This window comes from Drosophila persimilis, unplaced genomic scaffold (genome assembly GCF_003286085.1).
Source record: "Drosophila persimilis strain 14011-0111.01,24,50 unplaced genomic scaffold, DperRS2 tig00000715-arrow-arrow-pilon, whole genome shotgun sequence".
Classification (NCBI taxonomy): domain Eukaryota; kingdom Metazoa; phylum Arthropoda; class Insecta; order Diptera; family Drosophilidae; genus Drosophila; species Drosophila persimilis.
Genome location: NW_020825343.1, coordinates 1375799 through 1394535, shown reverse-complemented (window position 1 = coordinate 1394535; position 18737 = coordinate 1375799). Strand labels below are relative to the sequence as shown.

Sequence of the window (18737 nt, the reverse complement as noted above, 5' to 3'; positions counted from 1 at the left end):
GTATCCATTAGCTCTTTCAATGGAGCTCATGGTCAGACATTTGATGAATGACTTGTTCGTGTTCGTGATAAGCCCTTTTGCGGTACGGCACGGCACGGCACGCCTAATGCACTTTAATGCCCCCTCTTACGATTCGAACGGCAAAGTACTCGGAAAACGTGTCTCTCCGATAGAGCTTTTGCTGTTTTATTGAAGCCCTATAGTCAACAATTGCTTGTGTGTGTGATTTCAGAGGGCTTATCGAACCGAATTTCGTACAAATATATATTTTACAAAATAAATGAAGAAAAATGAGTAAGATGAAAAAAAATCTTGTCAGAAGTGGGATTCGAACCCACGCCTACAGAAGTAGACTGCGACCTGAACGCAGCGCCTTAGACCACTCGGCCATCCTGACTGTTGAAGCAGCGAGTGCCAGATTCCAGTTTCATATCCAACTAAAACGAATTTATATTATTTTTTTATTTTTAGGATTTATAATTTTAAAAAATTAAAGAGAATGTCTAATTAAGATTTAATTAAAAATACAAAATGCTAAAAAAAAAAATCTTGTCAGAAGTGGGATTCGAACCCACGCCTACAGAAGTAGACTGCGACCTGAACGCAGCGCCTTAGACCACTCGGCCATCCTGACTTGTGTCCGACGAGTGCCCAAAGTGCCATTAGAACCGTGGCCGATGCCAGAGAACAAATAGAAGAAAAGTAAAGTGCATATTTCGTTGACTTGTGTATAATTTGTTGTTCCACATAAATAATTTTCACTCTCCGCTCGATGCCCGGTGCCCGATGGTCGATGGTCGATGGTCGATGCCCCCTCAGTCGTTCAGTGGTCAATGGTCGTAGATGATGATCACTGCCCGCAGCAGCTGGAAGACCTGCTGCCGTGTGACTGAGTCGTCGTTCTGGAATACCTTCATATTGGCTCGAATAATCTTCACAAAGTCATCCACGCGCTCCAGGGTGCAGTGGCGCAGCATGACGGTCGCTCTGGTGGACAACAAAATTTTGGCCAGGCTGAAGTAGGAGCTGACGAACTCCTCCATGAACCCCAAATGCTTGACTTTGGCGATTTCCTGGTGCTGCAGGAAGACGTCCTTTATGTTGGCCTTTGTGATTTCCGTGTGCATTATGTCGAGCCACGCGTTTTGGATGTAGGGAATGTGTATATTGTAGTACCGCCAGAAGGTAGCGTCTAGAACAAATAGAAATTTCTTAAAGAGTTTCGCGTACGGAGCCTTGTCGGAGATTTTCCTCAGCACATTCTGGCTTATCACGTTGTTGTGGAGCAGCACGAAAACTGCCGGGAACATCGGTAGCTTGGGCAACTCATTTCGGACCAAATTCACCAGAATATCGCTCAGAAACTCGGCAATGTCCGCCACCCTGGCATCCTCCACGGCACTCGCGTAGAGCACGAGATGAAGGGGATGTGAAATGCCGCAGAGGCTAAACACCAGAGCCGTATAGTTGGCGTTCAGCGAAATGGCATCGAAGGTCAGGAAGCAATCGCACGCCTGATCGCATCCAATGGTGGCGGTCCTCTTGAGTATGTCATCCGTTCGCTTCACGTACTTGTGCTCCAGCTCCTTGGCTTTAAGGGGGCTGTAGTAGAGCTCCCGGCATTGGTGCCTGTGCGTGTCTGTAAGCTCGAGATATGGCCGCAGGTTCTCCAAGTTCAGCTCATATGTCATCTCGAGCCTATTTCCAGTGGAGCTCAGGGCTAAAACAAAATAAAACAAAGAGGAGTAGTGCCTCGGAGCCGTCTAAGCAAGTGATTTATTTACTCACAGATTTGAATTTATTTGACAAAAGTCTAGAGCATGATGTTTGAAGACCACCCCATCCTGATCTGCAATCCAGTTGGGTTCACATTCCGAGCCGTGAGAGGAGTCACCTTCTCAGTGCTGAAAGTATGTACAAATAGGCCTCCTTAGTGTGAACTTTGACTGGTTGAACAGTACTGTACTCAACTGCACTTCTGCTAGTGAATTTTCATCGTTTCTTCTCATCCTGGCCGCACACAGCCCTCGTCAGTATATTCAGCGTATTCGCCATAACTTTAAAATGCAATTTTGGTGCAGAACTCTTGAAAATTTCACTGATAAATTTCGGTGTCAAGTAAACGATGTATCCCCGGCCTGCCTACACTCTTAAATAACTTGGCATTGTGCAACACTGACACGCCCTGTCAATATCGATAATTGCTAAATACACTCCACCACTCCATCACCCGCACCCGTACCCGTCCGGTCTAGCCTGTCTCAATTGGAATGATTAATGTCTGGCATCTTTGGCATCTTTTTTCGTTTTCAGATTTAAGCGTTCGTTTCGCTGCAATTTGCATAATTGCAATTTATTGTAAATCCGTGTGCAAATATGCAACAAATTTGTGCTGCAGCTCTTTAAGGCAAAACCAGAGGCCGACGGCTTTTCATGAATCTCGCTTTTCTGTCTGAACGTTTGTTTTTTTTTTTTCTTTTTCTGTCATATGCAAATTGGTCCCGCGACTCTCTGGCACTTCAAAAGAAAATTCCTTGCGCCTGATATCTGTGACGGCGGCTTGGCAACCCTGCCGCACTGCCGCACTGTCGCATGAAAATCAATCAGTGGTGTGTGTGCACCTCTGACAGAAACGCTAATTAGTTGTCAGCATTTGTGCATGGCGAATGTCTAATTGGGTTAGCGGCTCGATGATCGATCAATCGAAAGAGTACCAGAAGGTCCTCCTCCAGCACAAAGCAGCTATGAGCAGTACAGTGTTGGAAAACGCCGTCCCATAGTGGCTTATGCGACTGTACACCAAGTGAAAGGGGAACTGGGTGTTAGGATTCCACATAGATCAAGGCCCCAGAGGCCCCGATAACGACAGATGTTCCCGGGTTCAAGGGCAGTTTTCGGTATCAACGATCTCTCCACCCACGAAACTTCTAGACAAACAAAGCCATGAGCCTAAGATACATTCGCGTTTCCAAGTAATTTAACTAAAATTAATTTCATTTTACCCCAGATGCCGATGTATGTGTGTGTTTATGCGTTGTTTTTTGTTTTTTTGTTTTGTATATATTACAGATTAAGCCGAGAATTAAATGGCATATAACCATAACCATATTATGGTCGCTGGAGATCCCACGCAAAGTCACGAAAATTGAGCAAAGCGACGGACGCCACACAGCGACTGCTCATTGTCTATGCGACCACGTAACGCGACTCAAGTTCAAAAGTGAACGACGGACGACAGCTGTGCCACGACGGCGTGGCAGCATCCATGCTTATAGCCAAGTGCATCTATGAATAAAAATGGCTTCGAAGCCGTAATTTAACTCAGAGAAAAGAAGTGCTGAAGAAACAATCGTCCAAGGACCATCTTTTGCCGCTTATCCAACGAAAGAAAGATTAATTTAAAGCGTGACAAATAAAGAGGAGAAAAGAAACGCATTTAAGAGGTGCTGAGTGCACATTTCTCAAGGCAAAAAGTGGGTCACAAGCCATCGGTCACGTTCCAAGAAAAAATTGCAGTGGCAGTGGCAGAGCCAGAGGCCGGGGCAGAGGCAGAGGCAGAGACAGAGGCAAAAGCCAACAGCTGTCGTAAAAGTTGTTCGCTGCAATTAATTGTTGCTTTTGTTTATACAAATAATTATGCAACTTGTTGCTGCAGTTCTCTGAAAGAGAAAAACTGAATTCATTGATAAAAAGCGAAAGAGTCAGAGACAGAGACAGAGAGAGAAAGAGAGAGAGGCGTCCGTCACGTAGCCATGAATTCGCCGCAGCTGGTGGCGCAAGCACACGACTCTACTGAGAGCAGCGGCCACGGAAGCGGCAGCAACGCCGGGGCGATGCCGATGGCGATGCCGACGCCAGCGGGAAATAAATATGCGCCTGGACGTAGGCTAGCCGCGAGGCAAACTCTTCGATTGGCCATACCCAAGCATCAGGGGGATCCACTGGCACTTCCGCACCCACATCCACACCCCCACACACACCCACTGCCGCTCCACGCACACGCACATCCGCATCCACAGACGGGGGGCATCTATCGGCATTCGCCATCGCAGCTGCCACCGGCGCCCATACTCAAGAGAGCGGCTGGAAGCAGCAGCATCCCCAAGTCCGCCTCACCGTTGGAGTCCCACAACCTGCCCAATGTGACGCCCCACAGTGGGTGTGGGAGTGGAAGTGGCAGCGGGAGGATCGCCTACAATGTGGCAGGCGTGGGAGGAGGCTGCTCTTCGAGTGGCGCCTCTTCGGGCTCGAATTTTCTGGGCGTACGAAAGCCCAGCCTCACATTGAACTCCTCGGATATAAGGAACAACAACGATTTGTTTGCATTTCCCAAGGACATGTCGCCAGCTTTGGAGTTGAACGGTGAGTGGAATAAAAGATACATATTTTCAGAGGAAGATTCCATTGTAATTGTGCTTTTAGAACACTCCCACTCTCCCCTGTTCACGGACATGTCTTCAGCCAACAGCAATGGCTCGCCCACACATCACCACCAACTGGGAAGGCTCTTCAGCCTGAGTCCTTCGAGCATACGAAGCTATGGAAACGTGAGTACAACCATTGATAGATCCTTAGATATGAGATGAAACGGATGGAGAACTAAACTCTTATGAGAGGTTAGGGAACAAACCAATCGCTTGAAGGAAAGAAGGGATCGGTTGAAGATTGGGTAGCTTACCATCTCGGGCTCTAGTTGGGGAATAGAGGATTGAAGATTTCCATCACACTGTAGGGTATTCTTGAGCTAACTTTCAGCCCAAGGCTGTGTCTCGATTCTCGAAACGGCAGCCAATGCTTATGACTCACTTTGGAGCGAGGGTCTTCCCTTGGTTCTCTTTCGAGGAGGTACAACTCTTTAGGGCCAGTTCTGAAAGTTGAACCCCTCCTTCCACGTTTGGGAGCCCCTTTCCGATACACCATGCTCTGGGCCTTTGCTGTTGACCCAGAGCTAAGTCCAGACTGAGCTTTGCAGTCAGAAGTCCCCCCCATTCTACATACAGGCCATATTTACCCAAAAATACATAACTCACACCTCACACGCGACGACTCTCGTTCTGGGGACTGGGTTCTCGGGTCTGGAATGGGGAGGCACTCCCTTTCTTGGGGACTTTCATAAAACCGGCTCTCCCTCTCGCGCTTGTTGTGGCTGTTCTTTATGTAAATAGGTAGAAAATAGCGTCCGACTCGACTCGACTCGACTTAATTAATAAATAACATTTAGCACGTTTTCAAAACGAGTCACAAGAGAGAGGCAAACGACAGAGAGAGAGAGAGAGAGAGAGAGAGAGTATATGTATGTATATTCGTAAAGCTAAAACCACATTATTGGATGGCTTATGGGATGGTTATGAATAATCGGGCATTTGGCGTTGATTTTTTAGCATGGCTCGTGCGTCGTTAAGCGAAATGCCCTACGTGGGGTAGATCCGATCCTACCAAAAGGTTTGTCACACTTTTCCATAAGTATTATTGTTTACTGATTACCGATTGGGGGGAATGTCGGACATTAATTGTAGATCGAATCAGGGGGTGGGACCTACAACAAACTTTCAATTAAAAACAGGAGAAAGATGACCCATATTTGAGGCTATGATAAGATGATTACGGGCGTACAAGAATGAGATATTTATATACTTTTATTGGAGTTTTAAAGATGATTTATAGTGCCCTTGATGATCATTTGGAAGACCTTTGGGGAGCTTTCCTTTCTGTAGATCGTTTTAAGAATATTATATGAAAGTTATAAAAGATCCAAATATTCCTTAAATTAAAATTTGTAAAAGATTTTATGGTATTTTATGCAAATTTCGAAGCTTAAAAATAGTATTTTAAGCCTTAGATTCGAATCTTAACCTAAAAGTTCAAAAAAATAGTTATTGATTTTCCCCGCCGTTCGATCAAATCGGTTTTTCTTCTTTGCCGATCTATAGGGTATTCCTTTAACCCAATGATCAATTAATTTCTCTCTTCTTGGGCGATTCTTAACTATTTGACAAGCTCTTCAGTTCCAAACACACAAAAGAAGAACGCAGGAACGTGAGTTGTTGTCGAACTTGGAAGATTATAGTGAAGATTATATGAGAAGTTGGATGTACAACACATTAATTGGTTCTTCCGCGAGAACGAGAGAGGGAGAACACAAGAACACACACAGAGAGGGAGAGAGAGATATAAAAGAGAGTGTTATACGGAGAGAGAGAGAGAAAATCGATTAGTCGGACAGAACCAGAAGCCCAGAAGCCCAGAGGGAATGAAGCCGGAGGGACGCCACAACCAAAAAAAAAAAGCTAACGCGATGTCGGGGAGAGGTTTGTTGTGGGGTAAAATATACCCAAAGCTCCCAAAAAACACACAAACACAGATACAGATACAAATACACAAAGATTCAGATATATGAAAGCTACAGACAGACTGTGTTTTTGGTGCGGCATTTTGTGGTTTTCGTAAAGAATTCCATTTTCAGTATTTGCTGAATTGAGATGCGCACCGGTTCGGTCGAAGGTCTCGTCTCCGGTCTCCCGTCTCCGGTCTCTGTCTCTCTATCTCTCTGTGGATTCTCCCTGAATTTATGTAAAATATTTTCTGATTAATCGCCCAGACACTTACACTTACCTACTCGAGTACTCGCCGCACTTTTGCCTGAATGTTTGAGCCAACGCTGGAGGAGAGCTGTGCCCGTGGCTGTAGTTTGCTTCCCTCAGTGTCGTGTTTCAGTGTCGAGTGTTCGGTGGTGCTTCGGCAGTGGATGTGCAAAATTCGTATAGCATGGGCAATCGTTTGAGCGGTCTGTGGTGCAAGAAAACAACATTGAACATCAGCAGCAAGAGTGAGGAGAAGGAGAACCCCCAGATTGCCACGGATAAGTCCAAGAGAACCCGAAGAAAGTCAAGTGGCAGTGGCGGTGGCAGTGTCAGTGATGGTTTCAGAGGCACCTTTCGCCTTGGCAGCGTCCGTCGTTTATCGTTAACGAAGGATAACCACAAGAAAGGATCGGCCAGCAGCAAATCTGACCCAGATCCGGGCATCTCCACCATAGAACATACCTATCGCGAGCTTATCCAAAACCCCATCCACACTGCAGCGGATCCCAGCAGCAACAGCATGAAAGTCAATCCCCAACTTCTGCCTTCCGCTGTCAAGGTAAGTGCGGTGCAATTCTCTATGGAATTCCACAATTATGTCATGATTTGAATGGGAATTGGAATCCGAATCCGAATCCGAAATGAAACTATAAACAAAAGACAAACTTGAATTATTTTGATATGCTTCCGAGGTTCATGGCCAGAACTATGAAATAATTTGGGTTTTGTTTTGTTTTTTGTTTGTTTTGTGGATAAGGTCGGGGTGTCAGTGTGCGACTCCTACGATGCTGATGATGATGATGATGGTGTCATTAGCATTTCTTGTGTGTAAAGGCGGATGCTTGTAAGGTGTCTCGTCGCTGGGGATTATCGCAGATAATTTATGAGTGTTCTCTAATTGAAATTGTACATAATACTCGGATAAATGGGGGGGGATGTATGATGGCATAAATTAAAAGGGTTATCAGATGATTATTCAATAGAAGGTGCAAGAAAAGCGCTTCAAAGGTTTACGTTGGAGTCTGCATCTATTGTAGGTCTTCTGAGGCAAAATTGCACATCGACCGAAGGGCACTGCTGCATTACACGATCAACTTTGAATTGAAGCTTTTTAGATTCAAATACTTTCTATAATAGATAGTCTATCACTAAATAGGTAGTTAAATAAATCGTATAAAGTAGTACTTCTCCAGATATTATGTTTCAAAAAGGAATTCCATCAAAATCATTGCAAACTTCAGTAAAAATCTTCGTGAAATAAAAAACACCAAAAAAGGGAGCATAAATTGCCCCCCTCCCCCCAAGGTCCAAGCAGGAACCAGTCTTTCCCGCCGATGCTCCCCTTTGGATGTTGCAGCGATTAAATGTTGCATCCAGGCAATACGATTACGATTCTCGATTCTCTCAAGTGACCCAATTCTTCGACTAACAAATAAATCACGAAATACACAGAAAAAGGCAGAGATAAAAGGGAGAAACGAGGGATACGAGATACGAGAGAAAAGAACGTGTTAAGCACGCTTTGCATATAAATAAAATGTACAATCTCCAGTCTCCAGACGAGGGAAAAGGGAAATGCATCAGAAATCAATTACGCATGAAAATTCCAGCTACGAGAAAACCTGAAGCGCAGGCGCCCCCACTGGTGCCTGGTGCTTGGGGCCTGGAAAAAGGGCGTGTTGCACATTCACTCGCGTGGAGCTGCGGCCCCAAGCTAGGCCTTAGATATGTACATACGTGCATGGCGGATGCTTCCATCAGCCGGCGGCTCCCACGAGGATGAGTCAGCGCTGAAAACTTTTGACACACGATCGCTGTTTTGCTGCACATTTGGCGACTTGATACCCGGCTTTAAGGTGCGGATGATTCATACTTTTTTTAGGCGAAAGCCGCGACCATTCATTGATTCATTCATGGATAGAAGATACCTCCCATACGGGAAGAGGAGGAAGAGGAGGGGCAGCAGCAGCTGTAGATACTTTTCAGATGGAAAGTGACTCAGGAGCGGCAGGACTTGACTAAGTTTGTGTCTTAAATTTGGACACAAAACATCTCTCACTCAAAGAAATGGGCACAGCATTTAGTGACTAATTTGCGGGTGACCCGAATAGCCAAAGTATCTGAAAGAACGAGGGATTTGTGTGTCTTCTGAGCGATGAACGGAATGATGAATGGTCCATTCGTCGTATGGATTGCATAATACTCACAGATGTGTGACCTTCCCAGGCAGTTCAATGGACACACAACCGCGGATGAAGTGAAGAGAGTATCTAGTCGGTTCAAGGTGGATTTTCACGCTTTTCGGACACGGTTTTGCTTACATTTTGCTCCACTTGGCCATTTCCTGGAAACGCTAAAAGGAAAACACACAACTTTCGATAAACAAATGGGCCAAAAAATCAATTAGATTGAAGGAAAGAAACCCAAAAGCCAAACAAATGCCAGAAGATGTTCTCCGCTCCATTTGAAAAGCCACCGAAACACGTGTCTGTTTTCCAAATCGGCTTTTGTTTAAACAAAGTAAATGGCAAAATCATGTAAATAAATACAAATTAAATAGACAAAATGCAGGTGAAAATCGATGCCAGTTTTCGTATGAAAACCATGAAAGTGCCTGCCAAAAATGCCTGCTTTGCTTGAAGGAAAAACGTGTAAAAACTACTAAGTAAATACCGAGAAATCATATTTATTTGTGTGCTGTTTTGACGCCTTTGGCACGCCCTCAACGAATTCAAAAAATAAAAAAAATAAAAATTGCATTGAGGCGAGAAATAAATGCGCCAAAAAATCAAACAAAAAACCACTTTGTTTGGGCCCCAACGCAGGAGAGAGCCCCCCAGCGGGAGAGGAACGATGATCGCTCAGGCAGTGCTTCTCTCTCCTGCCCTCTCACTCTCTCTCTCTCTCTCTCTCTCTCTCGCGGCTCCGACGTCTAGTGCGCCTCCGTTCTGCGGGCCTCCGTCAGTCTTGTGTCGAACCCTCAACCGTCGAGTCCATTGAGCGCATTCGAAGACAACGACAAAAATCCAATAAATATCTTTCTAAAAAGAGCAACAAATATCTCTGAAAATAACCAACAACAAATGAAACTTTTTTTTTTTTGCATATAAAATTACAATAAATCGTGAAATGTTTTTGTTTGTTGTGAAATAGATGGGAAAATGCCTCAAAACCAAGTGAAAAGTGCGTAAAATTGAGAGCATAAATCTGAATGAATGCTAAAAATAAAGTATATAAAAATATATTTCTAATATATTTTAAAAGCACATTTTGTCGCCATGAAAATGTCGGAATTTTACATGAAATAATTAAGAACTTTTGTGCATAATTTACTACAAAATAAATGGAATTAATGGCTAAATAAATTTAAATGGAAATCATGAAGAATTTGTGTGATAATTTCATAAAAAAAAAAAAGAAAAGAAATAATAATTTACATGCAATTCCAAGGAAATAATTTACAAAATTTAGTGCACATTAGAATATATTTTCATAAATTGTTGAAATACAATATTTAGTGGGCTAATGAAACGAGTTAGCAGCAGAGCAGCAGAGAAACAGAAACAGAAACCAGTTCAAACAAAAACCAGCTTAAAAAATCATTGCGTAGGCATCGCCGCATCGACAGAATCCACAGACAAGAAATCAATCAGACAGAGGCCCACGCTTTGGGCCCAGTCTAGTGGCTGTGGCGTGGTGTGGTGTGGCCCAAAACAAAAGTGCAACAGGAAAACAGGCAGTGCTGACGACGACGCCTATTGCGGCTCGCCCGAGCGGAAACTCATTAGCCAACAAAAACAACAGCCACACACTCCAAAACAAAAAATATGCAAGCGGAAATGGGGGAAAAACCATCAGCACGTGGGCCCCACAAAAACACAGAGAGCTCCCCCCCACCCCACTCCCTGGGTGTGTGTGGGCTTTGAACTTGCTTTTGAGTTGTGAAAAACCAGTCGAAAGTCGAATCCGAGTCAAGGTCTCTCTGGCCATAAGATGGAAATGTCATAAAACGTTAGTTTATGTAAATTCTGTGGGTTTTTTCATCGAGCTTCAAATGGAGTTTGAGCCAATGGAAAATTCTGGAATGTCTACTCGATCTGGTCCATCCCCATGGAGATTCAAGTTCGAAAAGGTCTTCCTTTTATGGTGTTGTGTTTCCAGTAGAAGCTGCATTGTTAGGTTAGTCATCTTTAGGGCGATTCCATAAGCATTTCCATAGCGTTTCATAGATAACCATAAAAAGGCCTGTTAAGATCCAAGATCAGCCATCAAACAGAGCCACACTTTCAATGATAGTTCCATCAGTTCCATTTCGGCTGTGAAATGCAGGCCCCCGGGGCATGCCGTGCCAGGCCCACAGTATCTCCGAGATACACGAAATTCTAGCCACTCCAGCCGACACGGCAAACCAGTTCTTGTGGCATTTCTTCTTGTGCGTAAGCCGCTCTTTTTTATATCTTTGTATCTTTTGTGTGTGTGTGGCTTTTGTTGTCTGGTTAACGGTTCCACAGAATGCGAAATAAATACATATAAATAATCACAATGCCCGCGCACAGACAACCAGATGCTTGATAATTGTTTTTGTTTATAAGAATCGCCCCCGAATGGGGGGCCGGGGGGAGGGAAATACATGAACTTTTGCCGAAAATATGTATGGAATTTTCTGAATGTGATTATGGAACACAAAGCCAAAGTTTTCCTCTGTCTCTGCCTCTCTCTGGTTTCTGTTTGCTGAAAGGAATGCTAATTGTTTTACCTGTTCTGTTAATTGTTAATAATGAATGCAAATGAAATATGCTATTGTTTTTCTCGTGTGCTTTCTGGCCTAAGAATTTCCAGGAAAAATGCCAATGAACCTCTCAGAATATCAATAAAGCAAAATAAAAGTAAACAAAAGAGTGTATAGGGTAAAAATCCCCCATCCGAACGGTATCGAAAGAAGCGAAAGAAGTGAAGAAGATTCGGATAAAGTATTCGAATAGAGTGAACGATAAAGAACGTCTTTGAATACTGCGGAGAGTGGACAGTGAATCCATCTACGACCATGGTTGTCACCTCGACGCGAAGTCCACTGCTGGCGCAGTCGCAACCCTCGAATGCCGCCTCAAGTGGCAGCCACACGGCGGCAGCAGCACTGCGATCCCGCTTGATATTCCCCCGGCAGCATTATCAGGTAATTGATAATCCCCTTCAGTCCCTGTCCCCCGGCCCCCGCCCCCTGTCCCTAAATGGAGACATAACAATGCGTTTTTTTTTTTGGTGCGTGGCAGGGGGGGCATAGAGCAATGAGTGGCAGTGGCACAGGCGTACATTAACCCCAAGGCGCCGTGCCATAGCTGGAAATGACCGGTAGGGCAGACGACAGACAGTCGGCGGACAGACGGACGGACGGACAGACGGACGTCTCTCCTAATGGTTATAAAATCAAGTGAAAGGCAGAAAGGCGCACTCAGAAATACTGTATTTATGGCTCTTGTGTGTGTGTGTATAGAAATCTTTATGATTCCATATTTTTGTGCTCGTTCCCATTGTTCTCCCCCCGAGAGTAAGAGAGAGAGACCCGGAAAGAACAGAGCACAAAAAGGGCCTAAGACGGAGGCGCAATCCGCAGTCCGCAGTCCAGGGAATGTAAAACTGTTAATGTTGTCGCCCTATCCACTATTCTCACTTCCACTTGCACCCTCTCTCTCTCTCTCTCCCTCTCCCTCTCCGCTGATAAGAGCATTTTTGAGCAAAGGGAATACTATCTAGAGGGAGGTCTCCAGAGGAAATGCCAATTTGTTCATTCGATATGCAGATTGAAACAACCAGAGACTGTAATCACGACTGCGGAGAGTGTGAAATGTTCCAGAATTTCCAACTAGGAATAAAGATAAAAGATTGAACGAACCCACACAAAGGCCAAACAGCCATTCAATGCTTCAATGAATGTCAGGAAACTGACTCTGAACGCCCACGGGCCTGTTGAATGCCGAGTCAAAGAAACCATCTTCCAGGAACGAAAGTTCTAGAGCAACCCATTCGAAATTCCTTCCTTCAGATAACGCCATCAAATGCTCCACAGTTTAGGAAAAACAATCAGCAATGGCCTCAATGGCAATGGCAGTTCCTTCAAAACTGTTTTCTGTGACGCCTCTAAATGTGATTTTAATCGCTTTACGATCCCAGAACGTGAACCTGAAACGCACTCAAGACCGAAAGCCGAAACGCATTTGGAGGATAGCTGTACCTTGAATTTAATATCCCACCCATCGAGAAAAAACATAAACATAAATATTCGAACACGTTTTTGTGATTTTGCGTTTCATTGGAGAGCAAAAAACAACAGAGCAACATCCATGCCCGATAATCGAACCACAAGAATGGCAGGGAAAAACCACAAAGTATTCAAAATGCGGGCACATAAATCGCCCAGAATTTGTTTATAATTAATTTCATGCGGCGTTTGTTTATGGCGATTCGAATGGAAATGTGCGTCAACTGCAGTTTTCCATAGGGGACGGGACTTTCAAGCGCTTCGTTCCATTCCGTTCCGATCCGTTCCCCGAAAAAAAACATCTGTCAATTTGCACTTTCGACCTGCGACAAGGCGAAAAAAAAGAACAGCCCGGGGCCAGGGCACTGCCAGGGCTCTCCCCACAAATTGGTTAATGATTTCAAAGAACATTTTCTGTAGAGACTTCTCTATTCTATATATATATATATATATCTACATCTATATTGTGCGTGGATCTGCCACGATCTGGATCTGGTTCTGGATCTGAATCTTTGTTGTGCGCATTTTCTTGTTTCTTTCTTTTGTTTCGACTCTAAAGTGGAACCGAATGTTTTATTTCTGTTCTGTTCTGTTCTGCTCTGTGTTTTCCTTTTGCTGCTCTGCCGTGTCTCTCTATATGCCTTTGTCTCTATAGAAAAACTACATAATTTGATTTCCAGTACGTGCCACAGCCCGACTGGTGGCTGGTGCCTGGTGCCTGGTTGTGGCCTGCCTCACTCACTGACGTCAATTGGTGGATGGACGACCCCTACCCTACACCCATTATAGACTTGGAAATGGGGGGAATTTCTGCCTCAACAAAGTTGAGATATGTATCTTTCGGCGCCCCTTCTCGCTCTCGTATCTCTATCTATAGCATTGATGGATCGAATCGAGTGTAGTTACTAAATTATATATTCTCATTGTTGTTTGATTCTTGGGAAATTCTGTGCTTTTTGCAGCTGAAAAGTGAATCAAAAGTGGGAAAAACTGGACATACACTGAGTTTCCAGTGAGTTCTGCCTTGGATCTTCTCTTAGGGGAAGGCAATTTCTGTAGGGAAATCCAAGGAAGGCTTTTTTCAACGCATTTTCGAGGAATACAAGGATTTAATCTTCTGATCCTAGACATTTTCTTTGGTATTATAGCTGGAAATCTCCAAGAAATCTATAGCAGATGATAATAGATCATATATGTACGAATTCGATGAATAGATCTATCAGATCTCAGAGAACAATCTCTGAATTGAACTTCCATTCAGTGTTCAAATTCCAAGCTTTTCCAAAATATTCGCACCGCTCCAGTGGGCATCCAAATGGGGGGAAATAGCCATTTCACTTAGGTTATCTGAATTATAGACCCATTTCGTAGATCTCTCTGAGATGTGAACTTGTTTGGGGTCCAGTTCAAATGCTCGTAATTCATGAATGAATTCAATTAAAAAATGAGCACAGGCGAGGAGGGGAGTGCAGGGGAATGGACTGGACTGGAGTGGAGTGGAGCTCGACAAAGATATCACACGCTCCACAAACACTTTACCGCCACTCAATTACAAGGGAAGGGAAGGGAAGGAAAGGGAAGGGAAGGGAGCCAACCAACAACAACAACAACAGAAAGCTTTAATTCAAATTTGCAACGGTGGCGGCAATTAAAGCCAGAGAGAGGGAGAGCTGGCCACAATACAGGGTGCGCCATGCGCCATGTAAGCATCGAGTAAAGTTTCACTCATGAATCGCCTCACTCCGAACCAAAGCACTGCAGTGGTCACCCTGTACACTGAAAATAGTCGTGCATACCGTCGAAGTGCGTGAGAAAGGTCTCAATGGCTACTCGTTTCAACAAGACGCTGCGCCATGCACCACTGGAAAGTAAACAATTTATTTTCAACAACGAAAACTCTCTGGACGTCTGGTATCGAAAAAGGGCCAGCCAGGTCTCCGGATTTGACACCTCCGGAGTCCGGACTCATGCCATTGAAGAGCATTGAAGTGAAGTGGAAAACGCAGAAGGAAGGGCACTTGATTGAATAAATTCTAAAGGACCAAACTTGAAAAAAATACCTCATATATTCGATGTTTCGATGTAATATATGTACATACGAGTATATAATATAATATAAACACTCATACATATATTGAACATATGTATATCCAATACAGAGTAATTCGACTGGGTTCATATGCACGGCTCTAGGTGTGTTTTTTGGCTAAAACTTGCCATAAATTTAGAAAACAATAAACTCTACTATATCTGTATGTTTTACATTTTCTTTTTGAGAATTCTGAAACAAATTTTGATGCACAATGTCAGGGAATGAGGAAAGAATTTGAATTTAAATTTGAATTTCACGCGCGCCTCTTGTGTATCGGCCCTGGATCAGTATGAGATCAAAATCCAGCCCTGGCTTCTCTCTCTCTCGGAACCACTTTCTCTTGCTCTCAAAATCTCGACCAATGAAAACGCTGTCGAAAATGCTTTTTGTATGGCTCAGGAGCTTTTCAACAACCTTGTGGTGTTTATCCGAAAAATAACAGCAAGAGCAACAAGTTACTCTTCCTACCTCTCTCCCTCTCTCCCAGGCACCATCCGCTCTCTGCTTTTGGCTGCTGGCAATGCTCCGTGCCAGTGTTGACAAGCGCCCAAAGATTGTTGCCGCTCTCTTTCTCGAAGTCTCTGCAAGAAGTCGCTCTCTCTCTCTCTGTCTCTCTCTCTCAACCAGACACAATCAAGCATACGCCGCCGCTGCGGTGCTTTTCACTTATTTTCGTTTTTCCTGTTCTGTTTCTCCGTTGTGTTCGCCGTCGCCTGTCGCCTGTGGCCGTCGCGCGTGCAAAAGCTGAGAGCAAAAAAAATACGTAATAAAATCGTGGCTTACTCCACACACAAATCGCAATCGCAAATAAAAGATATACCGATTTGAGTTATTTTGATTTTTTTTTCTGATAAAGTGCGTTTCCAGAAGGCAACAAGTGAAAGGGCGGGTGGAAGGGGCTCGAAATGTGCAACATTTAAAGGTGAAAACTAAAGGTACAAGTTGTTTCGAATTTTCAAAATATTCTGGAATAAAGCGCTCAGTTCAACAGGAAATTCGCTATAAACTGTGTGGGCTGTGTGTTTCCCCGAAAAGACATTAAAATCGCCATTGTTATTGTTTATATGCGAGGGGTGTATAGCGCACCTTTCCCTCCTTCTGGCGATCGGCCCCATGTATGTATCCCCTAGATCCCCTAGATATAGACGGATGGATGGATGGATAGATAGATAGTTTTGGCGTAGTTGTGCGGCTCTCCGTTTCATGGTCGATTGCCCCGATTACACGCCACAGAGAACAGAAGCCCATACAATTTGGCACCTCTTTGGCTCTCCCAAAGAATCTGTGGACCGGTTGTCTCCACGCCGATACACGGGGGCTTGAATGTCCCCCCCAGTGTTTTATTTATGGCTTATCTTTCCAGCCACTACACCACCTCGAACTCGCACTCGAACTCGCACTCGCACTCGCACTCGTAGTCGTTATCGAATCGCAGAACGCGACAAACTTGTCAAAAAGACATTGGCCCGGCCCACGCAATCGGGCAATCAAAGGCGGCCCAAAAAAAGCACACACACACCCTTGTCCCCACAAGGGATTGCAGGGATTGCAATCTGACCCCGCGAACCCCGACAAAAGGGTGGCAGTTGCCGAAAACAATTCACAAAATGCGTCATTTGTTGAACAGCAAGCAAGGGGTTTACGGAGAGAGACAGGCCGCTCTTGTTTTGGGTAACTTTATGGTAGGAAATTTAATGGATTTATTTACACACACACACACAAATACTTCTCCCCCACTGATTATAGTCGTAGTTCCTGGTAGTTAGAGTGTACTATTTATAGGACTGGACTCGTAACTAGTCCATCAAAAACCCATCTTTGACTCCACGGAAAGGTTATTCTTTCCCTCAACGCGTCATGCAGCAGCGCCCCTCGGTGGGGGGCTCATCTGCTGATCAATATTTCGCTTCATTAATCCATTTAATCGGTAATCAAGAATGAGCAAGCAAATCTCTCAAGAACCAAGTGCCTAGAAGTGCCTGCCTCTCTCTCGGGGCGGCGTTCCTCTTGGTTTAACTTTTGGCACTGGTCGCACCTGCACCTCCTGCACCCACGCATTGGCTCGAGCCCCGACAAATGTAACGTCAAATTTCCCGAGCATTAGATTAATCTGCGGCTAATGAGACAGATGTCTAGACCCGCAGTGCAGTCGCGGGGAACCAACCTTCTAATTGGCAATGGCAGTGGCGGTGGTGCTGCAGCGGTGCAGTGGCACACCCAGACCCAGAATCTCAGTGCGGCAGGCAGCTGTTGCAACAGAGAAAATGCCATTGTCTGCCTGGTATGCCTGTGGCATTGACCTTGAACTTGTGTTCGATTTGTTGCTTCGCTTTGCTTTGCGGTTTTCGCCCTTCAACGTTTACTACGGGCCGGGTAATGGCAGGGCCAGCGGCAGGGGCAGCGGCAGCGGCAGGGGCAGGGGCAGGGGCACTCTGAAGCAATTTGAATAGAAAATCGACTGAGAGTTGGCGTTGGAGGCGGAGGCGGAAATGCCTTTGACTGCCATGTCATTTATAGCTTCTCTCTCTCTGTCTCTCCTCCAACTTTTGTTTCTCATTCCATTTTCCACCGTCGAGTGCACAAATTGCGAAACTTGTCGCCTGCCACTCGGTAGCAGGTGCATCGGTGCTTCAAAAGGTGCGCTCCCGGGGGCTACAAAGGGGGCGGGGGGGTTGCTAAAATTGAATTATGGAATGTCTGTGCTGTCATTAGGCACTGTGCAGTAAGGCAGGCCTTTGTCGAAGTTGGTTCCATTGATTTATTGATGTTTACGCTGAGAAAAGCTGATTAAAAGTATTCCGGAATTGGTTTTTTTTTGTAGACTGTAGGTTCAGCCTGCCACGCGTTATGCGGCAGTGCCCCTCGGCCGTCTTCTTGGGATCTCTGGATTCGCTTGACTCTCTACAAGCTCTACAAGACTGTCCTCGCCCACTTGCACTGGCACTGTGTGTTTTTTCAACGCCCACAGAATGGCCTCAACCCACGACCCACGTTCCGAACCCCCAATCGGATCGGTTCGGATCGTCTTTCATTATTACATTATGTTTTTTGCACTTTACCCTCTACCATTCGTCTGCCCATTATCCATTATGGCGTTCGCTATTTGTTTGTTCTATTTATTTGCTTTTGTGCATTTGAAATGTGCCGCCAAAGTGGGGGGGAAAAAGGGAACAAAGGAAGTTGCTTCATAATGAAAAGCGTTTCACAGAGAGAGAGAGAGAGAGCGAATGAGGGAGCAAAAGCAAACAAAAGTTTGTCATTCATAGATGAAATGCCAGGGACAGGGCCAGGGACAGGGCCAGGGACGGGGACAGGGACGGGCGACAGCGACAGCATTAATTAAACAATTATAAAACGCAAATAAAATCAAAAGAAACAAAACATTTTATGATTATAGTGTGGCACCCCACCCCCCCAAACGCCCCTCCCCCTTTGGCCAAAACGCGTATCAGTAGAACGCCAAAAAATTATTGTCACGACAACATTAAAAATCACTCAACCGTTGTCTCGTGTGCCAATTTCTGTTGTTCTCCTCCCCTTCCATCCCCATCCCCATCCCCATCTCCACCCTTTGTTACCCTTGCAAAAATGCTGCCCCACCACTCAGGAGGCACCCCCCACTCCATGCCCCCATGGTGTTCATTTAAATCACATAAAAATCAAACAACAAACCAAAATAGAACTAAAGCCAGTTTTATTCCTTCGTTAATGTTCTCTTGCGGGTCTCTTTTCTATTTTTATGTGACGCTCCATCGTTCTTTATGTTAATTGATTCAAGTTTTATAAGTTTTTAATGAAACCGACCTGA

At 44.8% G+C, this 18737-nt stretch overlaps 2 protein-coding genes and 2 non-coding genes across 6 annotated transcripts in view; 1 reads left to right on the top strand and 3 right to left on the bottom strand.

The window, feature by feature from the left end:
* Positions 1 to 313: 313 nt before the first annotated feature.
* Trnal-cag lies at positions 314 to 397 on the bottom strand. The gene has a single exon. It is a non-coding gene; the product is annotated as a tRNA-Leu (tRNA).
* A 153-nt stretch (positions 398 to 550) lies between these two features.
* On the bottom strand, positions 551 to 634 carry Trnal-cag. The gene has a single exon. It is a non-coding gene; the product is annotated as a tRNA-Leu (tRNA).
* Positions 580 to 2067, bottom strand: LOC6602167. Its single transcript, XM_002027207.2, has 3 exons — positions 1972 to 2067; positions 1789 to 1904; positions 580 to 1720 (listed from the first exon to the last, which is right to left on the bottom strand). Exon 3 carries the CDS (start codon positions 1689 to 1691, stop codon positions 831 to 833), a length of 861 nt encoding a protein of 286 aa, XP_002027243.1. The 5' UTR covers positions 1692 to 1720; positions 1789 to 1904; positions 1972 to 2067; the 3' UTR covers positions 580 to 830.
* Positions 2068 to 3995: 1928 nt separating this feature from the next.
* The window catches only part of LOC6602161 (sterile alpha and TIR motif-containing protein 1), a 38024-nt gene continuing 23282 nt past the window's right edge, over positions 3996 to 18737 (top strand). The window contains exons 1-2 of one of the 3 annotated variants that reach the window (XM_026992178.1): positions 3996 to 4362; positions 4423 to 4547. In XM_026992178.1, coding sequence (XP_026847979.1) covers positions 4338 to 4362; positions 4423 to 4547 — 150 coding nt within the window. In that variant the 5' untranslated portion in view covers positions 3996 to 4337. Of the gene's footprint in view, positions 4363 to 4422; positions 4548 to 6750; positions 7141 to 11565; positions 11755 to 18737 lie in introns of those variants that run through there. The other 2 variants (XM_026992179.1, XM_026992180.1) reach the window with 2 other exon arrangements.